This window comes from Erythrolamprus reginae, chromosome 1 (genome assembly GCF_031021105.1).
Source record: "Erythrolamprus reginae isolate rEryReg1 chromosome 1, rEryReg1.hap1, whole genome shotgun sequence".
Classification (NCBI taxonomy): Eukaryota; Metazoa; Chordata; class Lepidosauria; order Squamata; family Dipsadidae; genus Erythrolamprus; species Erythrolamprus reginae.
In genome coordinates, this window is record NC_091950.1 from 406181460 (window position 1) to 406202198 (window position 20739).

At 42.6% G+C, this 20739-nt stretch overlaps 1 protein-coding gene across 1 annotated transcript in view; it reads left to right on the plus strand.

Annotated features, from left to right (window-relative positions):
- Nucleotides 1-20739, plus strand: part of GTF2IRD1 (GTF2I repeat domain containing 1) — a 224713-nt gene that overhangs the window by 100931 nt on the left and 103043 nt on the right. Inside the window, exon 3 of the mRNA XM_070735231.1 lies at nt 7104-7245. Coding sequence (XP_070591332.1) covers nt 7104-7245 — 142 coding nt within the window. The remainder of the gene's footprint in view (nt 1-7103; nt 7246-20739) is intronic.

The window sequence follows — 20739 nt, forward strand, 5'->3', positions numbered from 1 at the left end:
TTGCTCCAAGGGCTAAAGTCTGAAGAGGAAATGGCTTGTATCCGTAGCTAAAAGAGCTTTGAAATCAATCCTTAAAAGCACATATTGTGGTTTCTGTTAACCTTCATCTCGGCATATAATATTTCAGATATACTTGTTTTATCAACTCTGGTGTTTGCTTAACCCCGCCGCCACCCCGAATGAGAAAAGTTTTATTTTCTATCACAAAAGAATATTTTTTAGAAATCATAATTTATCAACCCCCATTTTCTTCTTTACTTGTTTTTAATCCCTGTAGAAATGTTACATAAATCCACCTTTCCCCTCCCCACTTATTGGCTAAAAATAAAAAAAATAATAGATCAAATTACTTCCACAAATATATCCTTAAAACCAGAATTGTTTCTATTAGGAATAATTGGACAAAAGATTAATAAAGATGATTATTATATTATAATTCAAATTTTAACCGCAGCAAGAATCTTATATGCCCAGATTTGGAAACAGAAGCAAACACCTACCATATTAAACATTATAATTAAAATCATGAACTACGCAGAAATGTCTAAATTAACCATGGAATTACAAAATAGACACGATACGGTATTTTACCAAGTCTGGGGCAAATGGTATGACTGGCTGAAGAAAAAGAAAATCTTTCAATTAATCACATTCACCATCATCAGGCTGAAGTTTCAAGCTTCGTGCTGTTGTAAAATGGAATGTTTGCATTATATAACATATATGCTTATATAACACTGGAAAAACTTTAAAACTACAACCCTAATCAAATTAATAGAAATTTATAACTACAACGATAAATACGGACTTTATGTCGTAAGGAAACGATACACCAGCTTATTGCTGGTTTTATCTTCTATCTTTTTTTTCAATCTATTCTCTTTTTCTTCCTTTCTCACTTTGCAGTTTTATTCCTTTTCTTTCTTCATCTCTTCTTTTTTTCTTTTTTCTTCCCCTTTTTGCTCCTTTTCTCTCTTCCTCTCTAACTTTTCCTCTTTATTCTTTTCCCCCATGTAAGTATGTATACTATTTTAAAATTGCATATTCTAAAATTACAAAAATTTGTACGAATGTTTAAATAGTCCTTTTGTTTTCTGTATTCCCTTCCCCCATTTATTTGTAATAAAGATTATATGTTTTTAAAAAAGAATAATTTTTAGAAATCATAATTTATCAACCCCTATTTTCTTCTTTACTTGTTTTTAATCCCTGTAGAAATGTTACATAAATCCACCTTTCCCCTCCCCACTGAATAAGAAACATACCTGGCATAGTTTTTAAAACTAATTTTTAATGTGGAAGAGATTAGGAGATAGATAGGGAGTATGTATGCCTAAATTTGCAGCCTGTTAATGTTAAAAGTACTGAAATTAAGCCTAATCCAGAAGAATACGTCTAGATTGAACATTTAGATTGTTTGGAAATTAGTTAGTTACAGCAGTGATTTTCAACCTTTTTTGAGCTGCGGCACATTTTTTACATATACAAAATTATGGGGCACATTGAGCGGGGGGGGGAGTGGGGGGGCTACAAAAAGTTTGGACAAAAAATTATCTCTCTTCCTCCCTTTCACTCTATTTCTCTCCCTCTTTCTTTCTCTCTCTTCCTTCCTTCCCCTCTCTGTCCATCCCTCTTTCTTTCTTCCTTCCTTCCTTCCTTCCTCTTTTTTGCTCTTTCTATCTCCCTCCTTTCCTGCCTCTCTTTCTCTCTCTTGCTTTCTTTCTCTCTCTCTCTTGCTTGCTTTCTCTTTCTTTCTTTCTCTCTCTCTTTCTCTCTCTTGCTTTCTTTCTCTCTTTCTCTCTCTCTTGCTTTCTTTCTCTGTCTTTCTTTCTTTCTTTCTTTCTCTCTCTCTCTTTCTCTCTCTTTCTAAGCTTCGCGGCACACCTGACCATGTCTCGCGGCACACTAGTGTGCCACGGCACACTGGTTGAAAAACACTGAGTTACAGTAGTTTGTTTGCTTATTTATTTGCATTTATGTCTCCTTGGGGACTCAGGGCGACTAACATCAATAACATCAACATCTTTCTATTTCATGTCCAATTCAGTTCATAAAAATAGACTTTAAGGTACTTGCAGCTCAGCCACTCTGAACATGCACAACCACATGTGCCTGCAAAACCTTTAGACTGTAGATCTGTAGATCAGCAGTTCAAATCTCATCACCGGCTCAAGGTTGACTCAGCCTTCCATCCTTCCGAGGTGGGTAAAATGAGGACCCGGATTGTGGGGGCAATATGCTGGCTCTGTTAAAAAGTGCTATTGCTAACGTGTTGTAGGCCGCCCTGAGTCTAAGGAGAAGGGCGACATAAAAATTGAATGAATGAATAAATGAATAAATAAATAAATAAATAAATAAATAAATAAATAAGATACAGAAGTTAAAATCCCATAGTAAAAACATACATCCATCAACTATCAAGAGTTAGGCTGGAGCAAGGTGTTGGTGCTCAGCGGCCCTCCCAGGCCTGCTGGCAAAGCCATGTTTTTAGGGCCTTTCGGAAGGCCAGGAGAGTGAGGATAGTGCAAATCTCCAAGGGAAGCTGGTTCCAGAGTGCCAGAGCCACCACAGAAAAGACCCTCTCTTGTTGTCCCACCAGCCAGCATTGTTTGGCTGACAGGACTCAGAGGAGGCTGGCTCTGTGGGATCTGATTGGTCGCTGGGATGTATGAGGCAGAAGACGGCCCCGTAAGCAATAGGAATGGTATGACTTTGTTGTTAGAATCTCCTAAATCCATCGACAGTAGGAGGCAATTCTGTGCTGAGCTATATAATATATAATAGTTACTATAACAACTTGAATAGCAATAGCACTTAGAATTATACAGTGTTCCCTCGCTTTTCGCGGGGGGTGCGTTCCGATACCGCCTGCGAAAGTCGAATTTCCGCGAAGTAGAGATGCAGAAGTAAATACACTATTTTTGGCTATGAACAGTATCACAAACCTTCCCTTAACACTTTAAACCCCTAAATTGCAATTTTCCATTCCCTTAGCAACTATTTAGATTATTACTCACCATGTTTATTTATTAAAGTTTATTTAAAAAAATATTTATTAAAAGCAGACGAAAGTTTGGCGATGACATATGACATCATCGGGTGGGGAAAAACGTGGTACAGTATAGGGAAAAAACCCGCGAAGTATTTTTTAATTAATATTTTTTAAAAACCGTGGTATAGACTTTTCGCGAAGTTCGAACCCGCGAAAATCGAGGGAACACTGTATACCGCTTCACAGTGCCCTAAGTGGTTTACAGAGTCAGCCTATCGCATTGGTAGCGGCAAGTGAGAGCAATCCACCCCTGACTTCATCACATTGTTGGTTCATAATTAAGTAATGATCCACTAAGATATCCAGGTGCTTTTCACCCGAGCTGCTGCTTATTATAGTTCTCTCCCAGAACGGTCTGCTGCTCCCACTCTATACTAGTGCTTTTGAGTTAAGGCTTAATCTCTATTGACCTTCCTCCTGCCGATTTTTGCTTAGAGTTCCTGCTTATCGAGTTGTTCCTGAATCTTGATGCAGGAACTGTCTCCTGAGATGTTTGCTAACCTGCCTGTCTTTGGGACTCTTCTATTTCTAGTCCTGTTTCAATCTGTTGTGTAAACTGTATTGTCTCAAGACCAGGCAGCTTTACAAGAGTCCTTAGAGAAACAATTGTAGTTCAATGACAAGAATTTACCCCTTGCACAAATGGCTTGGGTTCAATTTTCAGCGTCTTCTCCTGTCTGAAAAGCTCCTTGTCTGAAAATCTTAATTCTAAATTAAATAAATATTTGTATTGGTGTGGTTTAATTTTTTTTAAGTTTTAACCCCTTCACAGTCTTCTAATTAAACAATTAAACCTATTGTGATCATTACATTAGAGTATTGGATTTGAGAAATTGGCTAATATTATGTTGAGAAGATCAAATAAAATACATTTAAAGTGGTCTTCACAGAGCCAGTGGTTGGGTTCACAGGTTGTGATAAGACCTAACCATTATTTACTGAATGAATTGTAATTATCTGGCTTTTTGTGCATTTGAACCATTATACACAGCCGTTAAGTTTATACAGCATGTTAAGCCAAACCAAAACAACATCTGTCCCGATTAAAAGTGGCGTTCCCCAAGGCAGCGTACTAGGACCTACTCTATTCATTCTCTACATCAATGACCTCTGCGATCATATCACAAGCAACTGTGTTCTTTTCGCCAACGATGTAAAACTTTTCAACACCACGGACAACACATCTACTCTCCAAAAAGACCTCGACTTTGTCTCACATTGGTCTAGCACATGGCAACTTCAAATATCAACCAGCAAATGTTCTACCCTCCACATCGGCAAAAAGAATCCGAACCTCATATATAAACTGAATAAACAAAATCTCACAGCCAACCCCCACTCAGTAAAAAACCTTGGAATACTAATATCAAATGACCTAAGTGCCAAAGCCCACTGCAACAATATCGCCAAAAAGGCTTCTAGAGTTGTTAACCTAATCCTACGCAGCTTCTGCTCTGGCAATCTCAAGCTACTCACCAGAGCCTACAAAACTTTTGCCAGACCCATCCTTGAATACAGTTCATCTGTCTGGAACCCATACCACATCTCGGACATCAACACCCTTGAAAATGTCCACAGATGCTTCACCATAAGAGCCCTTCACTCCTCCACTCGAAACAGAATATCCTACGAAACTAGACTCACTATCCTGGGTCTAGAAAGCTTAGAACTACGACGCCTAAAACACGTTCTAAGTATTGCCCACAAGATCATATGCTGCAACGTTCTACCTGTCAATGACTACTTCAGCTTCAATCGCAACAACACAAGAGCACGCAACAGATTCAAACTTAATATTAACCGCTCCAAACTTGACCGTAAAAAATATGACTTCAGCAACCGAGTTGTCGAAGCGTGGAACTCATTACCTGACTCAGTAGGGTCAACCCCTAACCCCCAACATTTTTCCCTTAGACTATCCACGATTGACCTCTCCAGGTTCCTTAGAGCAGTGATTTTCAACCTTTTTTGAGTCGCGGCACATTTTTTACATTTACGAAACCCTGGGGCACATTGAGCAGGGAGGGGGCGGCGGCTAAAAAAAGTTTGGACAAAAAAATCCTCTCTCTCTCTCTTCCTCCCCTTCACTCTATTTCTTTCTCCCTCCCTCTTTCTCTCCCTTCCTTCCTCTTTCTTTCTCTCTCTCTCCATCCCTCTTTCTTTCTCTTCCTTCCTTCCTCTCTTTTTTGCTCTTTCTTTCTCCCTCCCTACCTCCCTCTATGTCTTTCTCTCTCTCTCCTTCCCTCCCTCTCTTTCTCTCTCTCTCTCTCTTTCTTTCTCTTGTTTTCTCTCTCTCTCTTGTTCTCTTTCTAGCTCTCTCGCGCTCGTTCTCTCTTGCTTTCTTTCTCTCTCTCTCTTGCTTTCTTTCTCTCTTGCTTTCTCTCTCTCTTGCTTTCTTTCTCTCTTTTTTTCTCTCTCTTGCTTTTTTTCTCTCTGAACTTCGCGGCACACCTGACCATGTCTCGCGGCACACTAGTGTGCCCCGGCACACTGGTTGAAAAACACTGCCTTAGAGGTCAGTAAGGGGCGTGCATAAGTGCACCAGTGTGCCTTCCGTCCCCTGTCCAATTGTCTCTCCTTATCTCATTTATCTTTTCTTCCTTTCAAATATGTGCACCTATACTTTTATATCTTTTCTTCTATTCTTTTCTTTACTTATATTATTACATATCTTTCTCTTCAATGTGTATTATGTATTGGACAAAATAAATAAATAAATAAATAAATAAATAAAAAAATAAAAAACCTTATGGCTTAGCTTGATTCAATTTCCTCATTTTAGAGATTGCATCAAACCAGGTTTTATTACACCATAATTTAGAACTCGAGCAAAGTGTTTCCAACCGCTTCAGCAAATAATGCTTTTTAACCAATTTGTCTGCTTCTGTTTCAGCCATTAGCATCTGTGGTTTCTGGTGCAGAGGACCACAGAGGCAGGACAGTGGACAATTTAGTTTGGTTAATTGGGGTGTCAAAGCAAACTGCAATATCTTTGGCAGAAATTGTTGTGGTTTGCAAGTGCCTTTAAAGCTAGAGGTTACAAAATGGTACTCCCATTGGTTGAGAATGCTCTCTGACATTAATTCTCAACCTTTTCTTCACTATGGACCCTCTTTAAATACTTTTTTTGGCCACGGACCATGGCCACAGAACCCCAAGGCAACTCAAGATTTAAATCATACCATTTCTTCACGCCTTCACACACCTGCGATGATATCATAGCGCTCCCCTACCCACGTTTTCATGGAGCGCTGTTTGAAAACCATTGCCCTCAAAAACTAGCCTAAATTATTGTTTAAACAATAATAATAATAATAAAGCTAATTTTGAAAGGTTTATTCAGAATAAAAGAATATTCTTAATGGCTTGTATTAAGAGTGCATGTAAGAAATGAGTTCTGATATTTAACTATTCTTCATGGAGGGTGGAGCTAGCATTCAGAATGGGTTGTCCTCGTCCAATTTATTTGTTTTTTAATTCATTCATTCATTCATTCATTCATTCATTCAGTTATCTATCTATCTATCTATCTATCTATCTATCTATCTATCTATCTATCTATCTATCTATCTATTTATTAGATTTGTATGCCGCCCCTCTCCGTAGACTCGGGGCTGCCCACAGCAACAATAAACAATATATAACAAATCTAATAATTTAAAAGAAACACTAAAAGCCCCATTATTAAAAGCAAACATACACACAAGCATACTGTACATAACTGTATAGGCCCGGGGCAGATGTTTCAATTCCCCCATGCCTGACAGCAAAGGTGGGTTTTAAGGAGTTTACGAAAGGCAAGGAGGGTGGGGGCAGTTCTAATCTCTGGGGGGAGCTGGTTCCAGTGGGTCGGGGCCGCCACAGAGAAGACTCTTCCACTGGGTCCCGCCAAACGGCATTGTTTAGTTGATGGGACCCGGAGAAGGCCAACTCTGTGGGACCTAATCGGTCGCTGGGATTCGTGCGGCACAATCTTCTCTTCTTCTCTTCCCATTCCAAAAATAAATTGAAATAACCACTCTTCCATTTTCTCTTCCTTCTCCTTTCCCAGTGCTCAGCCCTTTCTAAACTCAACACGGAGGTTGCCTGTGTTGCTGTCCACGATGAAAACACTTTTGTAGTTGGAACAGAAAAGGGGAGGCTGTTCATGAACACAAGGAAGGAGGTCCAGGCCGATTTCAAAAAGTTCTGCAGTAAGTATTCGAGTTGCCTTGGTAAAGCCAATAATTATGTAACCGTGTGCCACATCTAATGCCAGCATCTGACGCACATCAGGCTTAACTGCTTAGTTGCTGTCATTGACTGGTCTGATGGTTGCCCATTTAAACATTGGATCTATCTGGTCAGGGGTGGCTATATGTCAGATAGAAACATAGAAACATAGAAGACTGACGGCAGAAAAAGACCTCATGGTCCATCTGGTCTGCCCTTATACTATTTTCTGTATTTTATCTTAGGATGGATATATGTTTATCCCAGCATGTTTAAATTCAGTTACTGTGGATTTACTAACCACGTCTGCTGGAAGTTTGTTCCAAGGATCTACTACTCTTTTAGTAAAATAATATTTTCTCACGTTGCTTTTGAACTTTCCCCCAACTAACTTCAGATTGTGTCCCCTTGTTCTTGTGTTCACTTTCCTATTAAAAACACTTCCCTCCTGGACATTATTTAACCCTTTAACATATTTAAATGTTTAGATTATGTCCCCCCTTTTCCTCCTGTCCTCCAGACTATACAGATTGAGTTCATAGATTTGTGGGAGTTTTGTTTTTGATTAACTAGCTTGATCTGTCAACTGGATCTTGGGGCGGAAAAGTGAATGAGAGTAGCAGTATTAAAAACAGGGTGCTCGGCTATCTTGGCTTGATTCGGGAATTTGTTTTTTTCAGCAATAGTATTTTGGCCATGCTCTTAAAAATATTTTCCTCCTTTTCTTTGTTTGGGGAGTGTTCTCTATGTGTGTTTGTCTGGGGTGGGTAAAGAGAATGCTTTCAATTGTTGCTATTGTTAACAACTGAGTGTCATACAATCCTTATAAACTGCAAATCACCCAGAATTGTATGACAAGAGTAGCTATCTTTGAGGTGGAAATAATTGGGTTTAGAGCATAGTTCCCTCTAAGCTGAGCAGTGAGCAATCGCTCACTTAAAAATCATCATCAACTCAGAGTTTTCCAAACCTGCCCAGAAGCCGAGAGGGAAAGAGTGAGAGGGAAGGAGAGAGAGAGGAAAAGAGGAAGAGAGAGAAACAGATAGAAAAAAAGAGAGGAAGGAAAAGAGAAAGAAAAAGAATGGGAGTAAGGAAGAGAGAAAGAAAATCAAAATCTAGTTTGAAACTAGCTCAACTATTTAAGTGGCATTGATATTGATAGAGTTGCCCTATTATGAGCTCATTGTTATAGACACACAGTACAGTATTTTATTTTGAAATTCTCTGAGGCAAAACAGGGTGGGTTTTTAGTTAGTTAGTTAGTTAGTTAGTTAGTTAGTTAGTTAGTTAGTTAGTTTATTTATTTATTTATTTATTTATTTATTTATTTATTTATTTATTTATTTATTTATTTATTTATTTATTTATTATTTCTGTGCCGCCCAGTCCCGAAGGGACTGCCGCTCAGACACTATACTTTTCTGCCCACCCCAAAAAAAATTAGAGGGAACACTGGTGGTAGATAAGTCCAGTAAACAAATTGCCCACCAATTTGGGCCAGTGGCAAGGCGAGTAAAGTTGTGGACGGTGATTTTATTACTTCTGAAATTCTATATCATATTGTTAAAGGATAGCGAATGGCTGTACTATATTCCCTGTTCACCGATACTCATCCTACACATGCCAAAATATTGGCAGGAGTAGCTGTTATGGTTGCTATGTATAAAAAGGGCAACCTAACAACTTGCTTGCCAATATTAGTCTATCAGATTTTGAAGCATAATTAAGTATACTTTAAGACAAGCACTTATATAACAGGTTGTCTGAGTTAACTCAAAATATAATCTGGCAAATAACCAAGTGTCAGAGATAGATGCTCAATTTTTTATCATGTTTCTTATATTGCAACATCTGGATAAAATATAGTTCTAGACAGGTTTTGCACTATACTGTGCGTTTGTTTGTTTGTTTGTTTATTTATTTATTTATTATTTCTGTGCCGCCCAGTCCCGAAGGGACTGCCGCTCAGACACTATACTTTTCCGCCCCCCCCCCCCCCCAAAAAAAAAATTAGAGGGAACACTGGTTTAGAGGCTGACTTGCTCTTTACTTTAAAAAACAACAATAACAAAATACTGCGGCCTGCAGGATTCCTCGGCTTAATATGCTTCACTTTTTGACTGAGTTAGCTCATTTTCTGGATTTACACATTGAGCTATCAGCTAGCTAATAATAGAAAGAGAAGCCAATTAATCAACCTTGGTGTGTTGATTATTTATTTATTATACCCTGTTCTGTCGGGCTCTCTGGTAGACTCCTCCCAAAAATTCACAGGTACAAATTTCAGACACACAAAAATTTGAAAATTCAAAACAATGTTCTTTATAATGAAAAAGCCCTCTTTTGGTATAGCAAAGAGCACTCGTCTCCAAACAAACTGGTAATTTGTACAAGTCCCTTATCAGTTCTGTGATACTTAGCTTGCAGCTGTGAGGTAATTCACAGTCCTCCTTTCACAAAGTGAAACACACTTTGCTCTGGTTTAGTTTCAAAGCGGGGAAAAATCAGCACACAAAAAGTCAAAGTCAGTAAAGCAGTCACGAAACACAATGATCAGATAATCCTCCACAATGGCCATACCCACAGGCTGCTATTTATAGCAGCCTCACTAATTACCACAGCCCCACCCAACCACAGGTGGCCTCATTTTCTTTGATAATAATCTCTCAGTTGTTGTTGCCTTTTTTGCAGCTACTTCACACTGTTGAATCTGTGTTCTACTGTGGTGTTGGTGTTGCATGAAGTAATTAATTAGTTCATTTAATTGATATTTGATTGAGGATGATACTGTATTGTTCCCGGTAGATTTATGTTCTTCTGTCTGTTTATATCAGTGTATGTCAGCTGGAATTGTTTCATGAGACAGCGTAGAAATTATGAGTCTTCGAGAAATAAAGTGGTAAAAAAAATATTGATGATGATTATGTATCATCATTGTCCCTCTTGATTCTTTGCAGCCATATGGACAGCGCTATAAATTTAACAATAGAGCCAGGTCTTTGCATAATAGATAATTTCACCTTGGTAATTTGTGCATTGAGTAAGAACACTGGACTGATTTCTTCTGTGATGGCAATCATTGTTTTTGTGGCTATCCAGGGTATTCTTAAAAGAATCTCCAGGTCCGAACCTTTGTGAGCGGGAAGCCATATCTGACGGTATGCGAGATGTTGCCCTATGTCAGCTCCAGCTGGTTTTTGGCGTTCCAGAGGGTGGTGGTGGTACTTTTTCGCCTCCCCAGGCTTCAGAAAAGCCTCCAGAGCTTTGTGCAAAAATGGCCCCTGTTGTGGTTGGCTCTGGCCCAGCTACTGCCCCAGGGAATGTGGAGGTGGATGCAGGGGAAACTTCAACATGTCATAGGCCTGTTTTATTACCGACAGAGGCAGGTAGTTCAGTTTCCTCAGACGAAGAAGAAGGTGGGAGTGACTTGGATGAGGGGGGCTTGGCACACAGCCCAGGAACTCAATCTCCATTATCTTCGGTTGATTCGGATGCGGAAGTCTTGGACCCACGCAGGCACAGAGTTATGCGTAGAAGAGACCAATTGAGGACATATTACAGGAGATAAGAGAGGCCACCTGTGTTTGCGTGGGGCTCCAGTAATTAGTGCTGTTGATATAAATAGCAGCGTGTGGGTTTGGCCGTTGTGGATGATTATCTGATCGTTGTGCTTCAGGACTGCCTTGCTGTCTCCGGACTTTGTTTGTTGATTTTTCACAACTTTGAAACCAAAGCAGAGCAAAGTGTGCGTGTGTTTCACTTCGTGGAAGAAGAAGGGCTGTGACGTTTCTTCACAGCTGCAAGCTAAGTACTTAAGGACTGATTAAGGGGATTGTACAGACTACCAGGTTTTTTTGGGACGAGTGCTCTTTGCAATACAAAAAGAGTGCTTAGTTTATTTTGAATTTTGTGATAAAGAACATTGTTTTGAATTTTCAAACGTGTGTGTGTCTGAAATTTGTACCGTTGAATTCTCGGGAGGCTCATACCAGAGAGCCCGGCAGAACAGGACCCAACGGGCTTATCGGAAGTTCAGAAACAAATTTCTGGTTGGTCCGTTGGGCCCATTTTTCCCCATCCACAGGCCTTACAGGCTTTCCTGAAGCCTGGGATGATGAAAAATGGCCCAACAGGTCTACAAGAAGTCTGGAGGCTTCAGTGTGGTCTGCGTGCATGCTTGGGGATGGCAGCACAGGGGTTGTGCGCACATGTGCAGGGGAGGGCATTGCAATATGGGTGTGGGCATGCATACCGTTTTGGCACCCGAGCAAAAAAAAAAAAAAAGGTTCACCATCACTGCTCTAGGTAATAAATGGAGGGCCGGAGGAATTAACAGATAAATAAATTATAGTCTGAGTTTCTAAATTAAAACCATGAGCGATAATTCAGAATAATAACTGGAGTATTTATTTATTTATTGGATTTATATGCCGCCCCTCTCCGCAGACTCGGGGCGGCTAACAACAGTAATAAAACAACATATAATAATAATCCAATACTAAAAACAGTTAAAAACCCATTATTATAAAAACCAAACATACATACAGACATACCATTCATAAAATTGTAGAGGCCTAGGGGAAAGAGTATCTCAATTCCCCCATGCCTGGCGGCAGAGGTGGTTTTTAAGCAGCTTACGAAAGTAGTTGGTATAATAATAGATGGTATCTTTCTCCCCTTTAGATTGTAAGACTAGTGATTTTAAAATAAAAGGAAGTTGAGAATCCTTGACAATAAAACACACACCTAAGCAAATTTTTATAGATTGGGTTTTAAAAAAAAATAAAGTTCCTATGTTATCATGAAATACTAGATTTATTTAAATTTTTCAAGGGCAATTGATTGATTACCTTTTATGTATATTTGTGTAATCATTAGTGTACTTTTGTGATCAGTTGTAATCTTCGACAAATTCAAAATAATATTAGATCACCGTAATACTACTGATGACGGTCAGTGCTGTAATATAGGACAAGGAGAAAGACAATATATTTCAACAGTGTATGTACTCTCTGCATGGATGCACCAATATATATCTCTGAACCCAAAGGTACAATGTTTTCCCATGACTAATGAAGCACGTTTGAGGTACAAATACAACCTCTCAGAGCTTTTCCAGGTTCAAGACTGAGCAGAAAATTACATTGGCATGACATTTACAGTATGTGTTGCCTATCCTTACACTGATTCTCGTGCCTCACCTGAAGTTACATCCAAGGTAATGAATGTTTCCAAACGTAAAATAATGCACTTGGGGAAAAGGAATCCTCAATCTGAGTATTGCACTGGCAGTTCTCCGTACTGAAGGAGCGGGTCCAGCAGTCACATGGGTTGCTCATGTCCAATCCGGTGGAACTGAGCCTAGTATTAAAAAAGCTTGCCGGATCCGCCCCTTCCCCAGAATTCGCTCAGTTCGCATATCCTGCGGTTGTATTGTGATAGCTCGTTCAACATTCTAACACCTTCCCTTCGATCTTTCCTTCAAAAAGTAGTAAGATTTATTGTCTTTATTTATTTACTTGCACTAATTGCGCCAGCCGTTTAAAAGAAAAAAAGACAAAAAGCGGCTCGGCTTTTTTCCTTGGGAGAAGTTGCGGTTTCGTTTTCCCCCGGCGGTTTTGCCGGTTACGATTCCTGCGGCCGCTTGTGGATTCTTCTAATCCTTTGGCCTGGAGGTCCTGGTGCAAGTATTTATCTATTGAATTATTGATTATTTATTGTATACAAATATTTAAGGGCTTAAGAAATACCTCCTGCGGAGTGAGACGCCTTCCAGTCTCCTGGACTTAGTCGATCGCTTTTCCTTTAAAAAATTCTACGGAGCGATTTTTTCGGCGCGAAGGCCTTCGCGCCCCTTTTTTAAATCTAGGCCTCTCGTGTTGGCCTCCTGCCAGCCGCGTAGGCCTCAGTCCACCGCGTGGATCCCGGAGCGGGCCTTGGGGGTCCCAGGCTAAATTCTCCACCGGCTAAGCCTCCAACCAGAGTGCCTTGGTTTACTTAATTATAAAGTTTAGGGAGGCTGGCCCCGCTGGATTTGGGGGCACGAACTCTGGGTTTGCCCAGATTGTCCTCAAGTTTCAGCAGCTTCGAGGCCTCGAAGCAGGATCCATTCCTCTTGGGAAGTCCTTGAAATTCTTCTCCTTATTATTCAGTTATTGGCTCAGCCTTGTCTTCTGTTAATTGTCAGACTATGGCTACTTTTCCCAAGAGAGGCACAACTAAAGGTCCCAGAGAGGCCAGGCCTACAGGCGATGAGATTACTAGTATCCCCCAGGCCTCTTCCTCCTCTTCTCCAGGGGCCCGCCCCTCGACCAAGGTCACCAGGGCCGAGAAGAGAAGGGACCTAGCCCTACAAAAAATCCATGACAAATCAGCAAAACGTTTGAAAGTGCAGGCCCAAGTAATCAGTAGTCAAGACCCACCAGAGGCCTCTAGTCTGCCTCCTTCTGGGGTCCCTGTGTTATCTCTGGATGAGCCAAACCTAGACAGACCCCAACCTAACCTATGGGGCATAGGTCCAGAGGAACCAGATATTATTGAAGATTCCCCCCAGCCAGGATCCTCCCAGGCCTTTAGGGATTCTTCTGCCATTTCTGCTGATATTTCCAGTTTACCTCCTGAGTTCCAATCTATTTTTGCTGTGTTGTCCAAAGCCATTGATGCCAAACTCTCCACCATCAATGAGCTTCCCTTACCTCTTCCTCCTTCTCGTCCCTCCCGCCCTTTGGGTTCCTCCCCAGCGGTCAGAGCTCCTATTCAGGATGATTCAGAATCCTCCCAGGATGAATATGAGGATGTAGAGGAGGATGAGGAACCTTTTCTGGGCTTATCAGATGATGAGGAATCCCAAATAAAGGTCCCTCCTCCAATTACTATTTTTCCTTCTCAATTATTCAAATCTCTCCTCCTCAAAGCTAGAATTTCTACGGGATTAGCGGCCCAGGAGAAACAAGCCTCCACTTCCACTGATCCCCCGGAGGAGAATTTACCTTACTTCACAGAGGAACAGGAGGATAACGAGGTAATTCCTATGCCTAAATTGTTTAAAGATGCCTTACTCAAACAGTGGGATTTTCCAGCCTCTGGCCTTAATCCCTCCACCAAGGACAGGAAGTTGTATAAACTCTCCTCTTCCTATGAAGAGCTTCTATCCTTTCCCAAACCAGATGAACCTGTCAAGATTCTTCACTCGGCAGCGGCTGTGCCAGGCGAGGCGGAGGAAGTCCTCCGCCCAGAGGACAAGCGCATCGAGCAAATGCTCAAAAGAGGATTCACCGCTGATTCCTGGGCCATTAAAAGTTCTGCAGCGGCCTCCTTTTTCTCCAGAGCCATGCTGCTGTGGCTTCGCCAACTTCAACAGCACATTCCTCCCGATGACTTGAGAGGTCAACAAGACTTCAACAAGGTCTTTGCAGCTGCCCAGTACGTGGCTGATGCCACCTTGCAATCTACTAGATTTTCTGCTAAGTCTATTGCAGCTTCTACAACGGCAAGAAGACTCCTATGGATTCGCCCTTGGCAAGCGGGAGTTCGCCAAAAGTGGCAGTTATCCCAGGGCCCCTTAAAGCGCGACCTTCTCTTCGGTGATCTTCTGGATCCACTCCTCACGGAGACCGCGGACAAGAAGAAGGTTTTGGGTCCAACCACGAAAAAGGCTACCAAAACGCAGTCCTTTCGTCGCCCAGGGCGCCAGCAAGATCAAGCGGCTTCCTATCAGAGATCTCCAGGTCAGTATTCCCCCCGCTTTCGTTCCCAAGGTAGGAACTCCAGGGGTAGAGGGTTTCGCTTCCAAAGGGGAGCTTCCTCTAACAGGGCTTCAAAAAAACCTAGATGGTAATCTTACCTCCATTCCCATAGGGGGTCGCCTAGCTCATTTCGCCTCTAATTGGCGTCTCACCTCCAAGGACCCTTGGGTCATTGACACAGTTCAAACAGGCCTTCTTTTAGAATTTATTTCTCCTCCCCCTAAACGTTTTATTTCCTGCCCTTCTCCCAGGTCATCCTCAGATTGTAACCGTATGGAGGAGGCCATTTCTCATCTATTGTCCATCAGAGCCATTCAACCGGTCCCTTCCGGTCAGAAGGGCCTAGGTTTTTACTCCATCCTATTTATGGTTCCAAAGTCCTCCGGAGGTTGGAGAGCCATTTTGGATTTAAAGAAACTAAACCTATTCATCAAATATAGGAAGTTTAAGATGCACTCCTTGTCTTCTATTTTGGCCGCCATTCACTCGGGAGATTTCATGGCCTCCTTAGACCTCACTGAGGCCTACCTTCACATTCCTATAGCCAAATGCCACAGAAAATTTTTACGTTTTTCCTTTCAAGGCAGGCATTTCCAGTATAGGGCGATGCCATTTGGCCTTTCCTCGGCCCCTCGGGTCTTTACAAAGCTCTTGGGGTCCCTGGCGGCCTATATCCGGGCGTCTCCCATCCACATTTTATGTTATCTTGATGATATTTTGATTCATGGGAACTCCCTAGAGAGAGTGAAAACAGACCTTTCTGTCACCATGTCAGTCCTCCAGGACCATGGATTTTCCATCAACTTTGATAAAAGTCACCTCCAACCTTCCACATCCATTTCTCACCTGGGATCCATTATTGATTCAAAATCCTCCCAGGTTTTTCTCTCTCCCGAGAGAAAACTCAGTATAGTGGAGTTAATTTCTAACATTTTATCTAATTCTTCAGTATCCATAGTTACTCTATCTTCCCTTTTGGGGAAGATGGTGTCATGCATAGGCATCATTCCCTGGGCTCGCCTTCATGCTAGGGAACTCCAGTGGCTCCTGTTGCCTTTTCAGAGATCGGGGCACAGCAACTCAAATCGACGCATTGTCATCCCACTGAGTGTTCGCAGATCCTTCAAGTGGTGGAAGTCTCCGGCCATGGACAGAGGATCCCCGTTCAGGTGCCCGGATCAATTTGTCATCACCACAGATGCCAGTTTATCGGGATGGGGCGCCCACGCCCAGGGGCTGATAGCCCAGGGCACATGGTCCCCGGAGGAAGCTTCCAGGCCAATCAATTGGCTAGAGTTAAGAGCCGTTTCCCTGGCTCTGAAGCATTTCTCTCCTCGCATTCCCAACCGGCACGTTCTCATTCTCACCGACAACATTGCCACAAAAAGCCATATCTGCAGACAGGGGGGCACGAGATCCAAGGCTCTCATGAGGGAGGCCCTCAAGTTGGGCCTTTGGATGGAAAAACATCTCCAGTCGCTCCTAGCCGATCACATCTCGGGGAGCCTCAACGTCCAGGCGGATTGGCTATCCCGAGCAACGATAGACCCAGGAGAGTGGAACCTCCATCAAGACCTGTTCCATCAAATCACCCTCAGATTCGGCCTACCAATTCTGGATCTCTTCGCGACCAATGCGAACGCCCAACTCCCTCGCTTCTATTCCAGATTTCCATCCCCGGGAGCGGAAGCAATCAATGCCCTCCGGAGTCCATGGCCTCCAGGCCTACTCTACGCATTTCCTCCAATTCCAATCCTCCCGGACGTGATTCACAAGGTCCTCACCGAGAGGGCCCGAGTAATCGTAATCGCCCCCCATTGGCCCCGCCGGCCCTGGTTCGCGGATCTCCAACAGCTGTCCGTCCAGGACCCTTGGCGACTCCCCGTTTCGGGGGATATGCTGCGGCAGGGGGCCTCTTTCCATCCAGACCCGGAGTGGTTCCACCTCACCGCCTGGCTGTTATCAGGAGAGATTTAGAACTGCGTGGTCATGACCCCGATTCAGTGGAGGTCATTTTAAAGGCCAGAAGGGGTTCGACCAATCGAATCTACGACCACACGTGGTCCAAGTTTCACCAGTGGTGTCTACAGGAAGGTCTCTCCCCTCTGTGCATCCCCATACACAGAATTATTTCCTTCCTTATGCAAGGCTTCCATAAAGGACTTTCCACCAGCACCCTCCGGCGTCATCTGGCAGCCATTTCATCTGTCCTAGGGGGCCCCCGCAGACAGTCTCTCCGATCCTTCCCTGAAGTTCAGGAATTCCTCAAGGGCATAGCCAACCTCAGACCTTCCAAGGTCCACAGGTATCCTTCCTGGGATTTGCCACGGGTTCTCCATTCCCTCACGCAGGCACCATACGAACCCCTAAAATCGGCGTCCCTCAGGTACCTATCCTTTAAGGTAGCATTCCTGGTGGCTATTACCTCTGCCCGACGCATTTCGGAGCTGGCTGCCCTCTCAATCAGGCAGGACCTTTGTCAATTCCATCAGGACAAGGTAGTCTTGCGACTGGACCCTACCTTCTTACCCAAGGTCAGTTCCATGTTCCACAGATCTCAGGATATTGTCCTACCTTCCTTCTGCCTCCAACGAGACCATCCCTTGGCAATTAGATGGCACACCCTGGATCTCACCAGAGCGCTGAGAATATATATCCAACGCACAGGACCCTTTCGGAGGTCAGAAGCACTTTTTGTAGCCTATCATCCCAGAGTCATGGGGGCCAAAGTGTCTTCTACAGTAATAGGCCGTTGGATCAGAGGGACTATATCTAAGGCCTATGAGTCGGCCTCCCTCTCAGTTCCAAGGAACATCACAGCGCATTCCACCAGGAGCGCAGCCACTTCGGCCGCTTGGGCGACTCAAGCCCCGTTGGAGGAGGTCTGCAAAGCAGCCACTTGGGCCTCGCCAAATTCCTTCATCAGGCACTACAAAATTGATTCTTACGCTTCAGCGGACGCTGCCTTCGGCAGAAGGGTACTCCAATCCGTTATCTCACACGATAGCAAGCTAATCCCACCCTAGGGACCATCTATTGGGTATGTCCCATGTGACTGCTGGACCCGCTCCTTCAGTACGGAGAATAGGCGTTGATTGCTTACCTGAACGCCTCTTCTCGTACGGTGAGCGGGTACAGCAGTCACTTCCCGCCCTTGTATGTGTCTTCTTTACCTTTCTATATCTTTCTTTCCTCTAACAATGAGAGTTGAACACTACAGAGCTTCACAACTGAGCCTAGTCTATGGATTCGCGAATTCTGGGGAAGGGGCGGATCCGGCAAGCTTTTTTAATACTAGGCTCAGTTCCACCGGATTGGACATGAGCAACCCATGTGACTGCTGTACCCGCTCACCGTACGAGAAGAGGCGTTCAGGTAAGCAATCAACGCCTATTCTGTGTTAGCAAAAACGTCAGAAGAGAAAGATTTAGGGGTAGTGATTTCTGACAGTCTCAAAATGGGTGAGCAGTGTGGTCGGGCAGTAGGAAAAGCAAGTAGGATGCTTGGCTGCATAGCTAGAGGTATAACAAGCAGGAAGAGGGAGATTGTGATCCCCTTATATAGAGCACTGGTGAAACCACATTTGGAATACTGTGTTCAGTTCTGGAGACCTCACCTACAAACAGATATTGACAAAATTAAACGGGTCCAAAGACGGGCTACAAGAATGGTGGAAGGTCTTAAGCATAAAACGTATCAGGAAAGACTTAATGAACTCAATCTGTGTAGTCTGGAGGACAGAAGGAAAAGGGGGGACATGATTGAAACATTTAAATATGTTAAAGGGTTAAATAAGGTTCAGGAGGGAAGTGTTTTTAATAGGAAAGTGAACACAAGAACAAGGGGACACAATCTGAAGTTAGTTGGGGGAAAGATCAAAGGCAACCTGAGAAAATATTATTCTACTGAAAGAGTAGTAGATCCTTGGAACAAACTTCCAGCAGACGTGGTTGGTAAATCCACAGTAACTGAATTTAAACATGCCTGGGATAAACATATATCCATTGTAAGATAAAATACAGGAAATAATATAAGGGCAGACTAGATGGACCATGAGTTCTTTTTCTGCCGTCAGTCTTCTATGTTTCTATGTTTCTATGAATGACAAAACCTATAGCTGACTCGGAAGACCTAAATAGCTTAGTTGCAGACAGATCATAATGGAGAAAATCTATCTTATGATGTCTGGTCATGTTTGTGTCTTGGTTTGGAAAAAGAACTACAATTTCCACTATGTCTCATTATTGAGCTCTATTTGCTGGGTCCACTGGATGTTGTAGTTCAGCAATAGTCAACATTGCCCATGCTTGCTTTAAAGGCAGTGTTTCTCAATTACTTTCTGTTATGCCCGCCCTGGGAAAAAATAAACATTTCATGTCCCCCCATCCCCCTAAACTCTCCGATGTTTGCAATAGTATCAGGAAAGACTTAATGAACTCAATCTGTATAGTCTGGAGGACAGAAGGAAAAGGGGGGACATGATCGAAACATTTAAATATGTTAAAGGATTAAATAAGGTCCAGGAGGGAAGTGTTTTTAATAGGAAAGTGAACACAAGAACAAGGGGACACAATCTGAGGTTAGTTGTGGGAAAGATCAAAAGCAACATGAGAAAATATTATTTTACTGAAAGAGTAGTAGATCCTTGGAACAAACTTCCAGCAGACATGGTAGATAAATCCACAGTGACTGAATTTAAACATGCCTGGGATAAACATATATCCATCCTAAGATAAAATATAGAAAATAGTATAAGTGCAGACTAGATGGACCATGAGGTCTTTTTCCGCCGTCAGTCTTCTATGTTTCTATGTTTCTATATTCAGCACGTTTTCGCTTAAAAAACTCAAGTGGCCTATCAGCATGATTGGGGTGTAATGTGTTTAAGTGATGTCTTAATTTATTTGACTTCATGCTGTCCGCTGCCAACATTTTTAGACACAGTAAACATACCAGTCTTTCCTCATCTCCCACCATAATCACAGTGAAACCAAGCATTACATACAATTCATTATATTTTCTCGTCTTAGCTTTCAGGAGACTTACGTTTGTCTCATAATCTCTGTCTCTCTCCTCCTTTCTTTTCATCCCTGTTAAATATTTTCCCATGGCCTCTCTTAAGGTTTGTTAAAATCATTTCATATGTGCTACACTGTGCTGTGTGCTATTGTTCGGTGCAAAAACCCCCTACTCCCTGCGGAAAAAAAGCACATTCCCCAGGTTCATATGCCCCCACTGGTATTGCTCCGCGCCCACCCCACTATTTGAGAAACCCTACTTTAAGGGGAGAACATGGGAGAAAACCCACATGTAAATCAGTTGGTAGGCAGATTCCAAGGAATGAAATGATGGGGTTGAGATTGCGGATAGGCTTGGCGGTGATGTCACAGGGCATCATCCAACCTCATAAGAGTATCAAAATAAGGGATTCTACGTTTTATCCATCAGAAATATCAGCTCTGCCCTAAAACTGCAAAAACATATTGGAGTACAGTGTTCCCTCGATTTCCAAGGGGGATGCGTTCCGAGACCGCCCGTGAAAGTCGAATTTCCGCGAAGTAGAGATGCGGAAGTAAATACACTATTTTTGGCTATGGACAGTATCACAAGCCTTCCTTTAACACTTTAAACCCCTAAATTACCATTTCCCATTCCCTTAACAACCATTTACTCACCATTATTACTGGTACTCACCAATGAATAAGACACTTAGTGATCCTGATATTTATA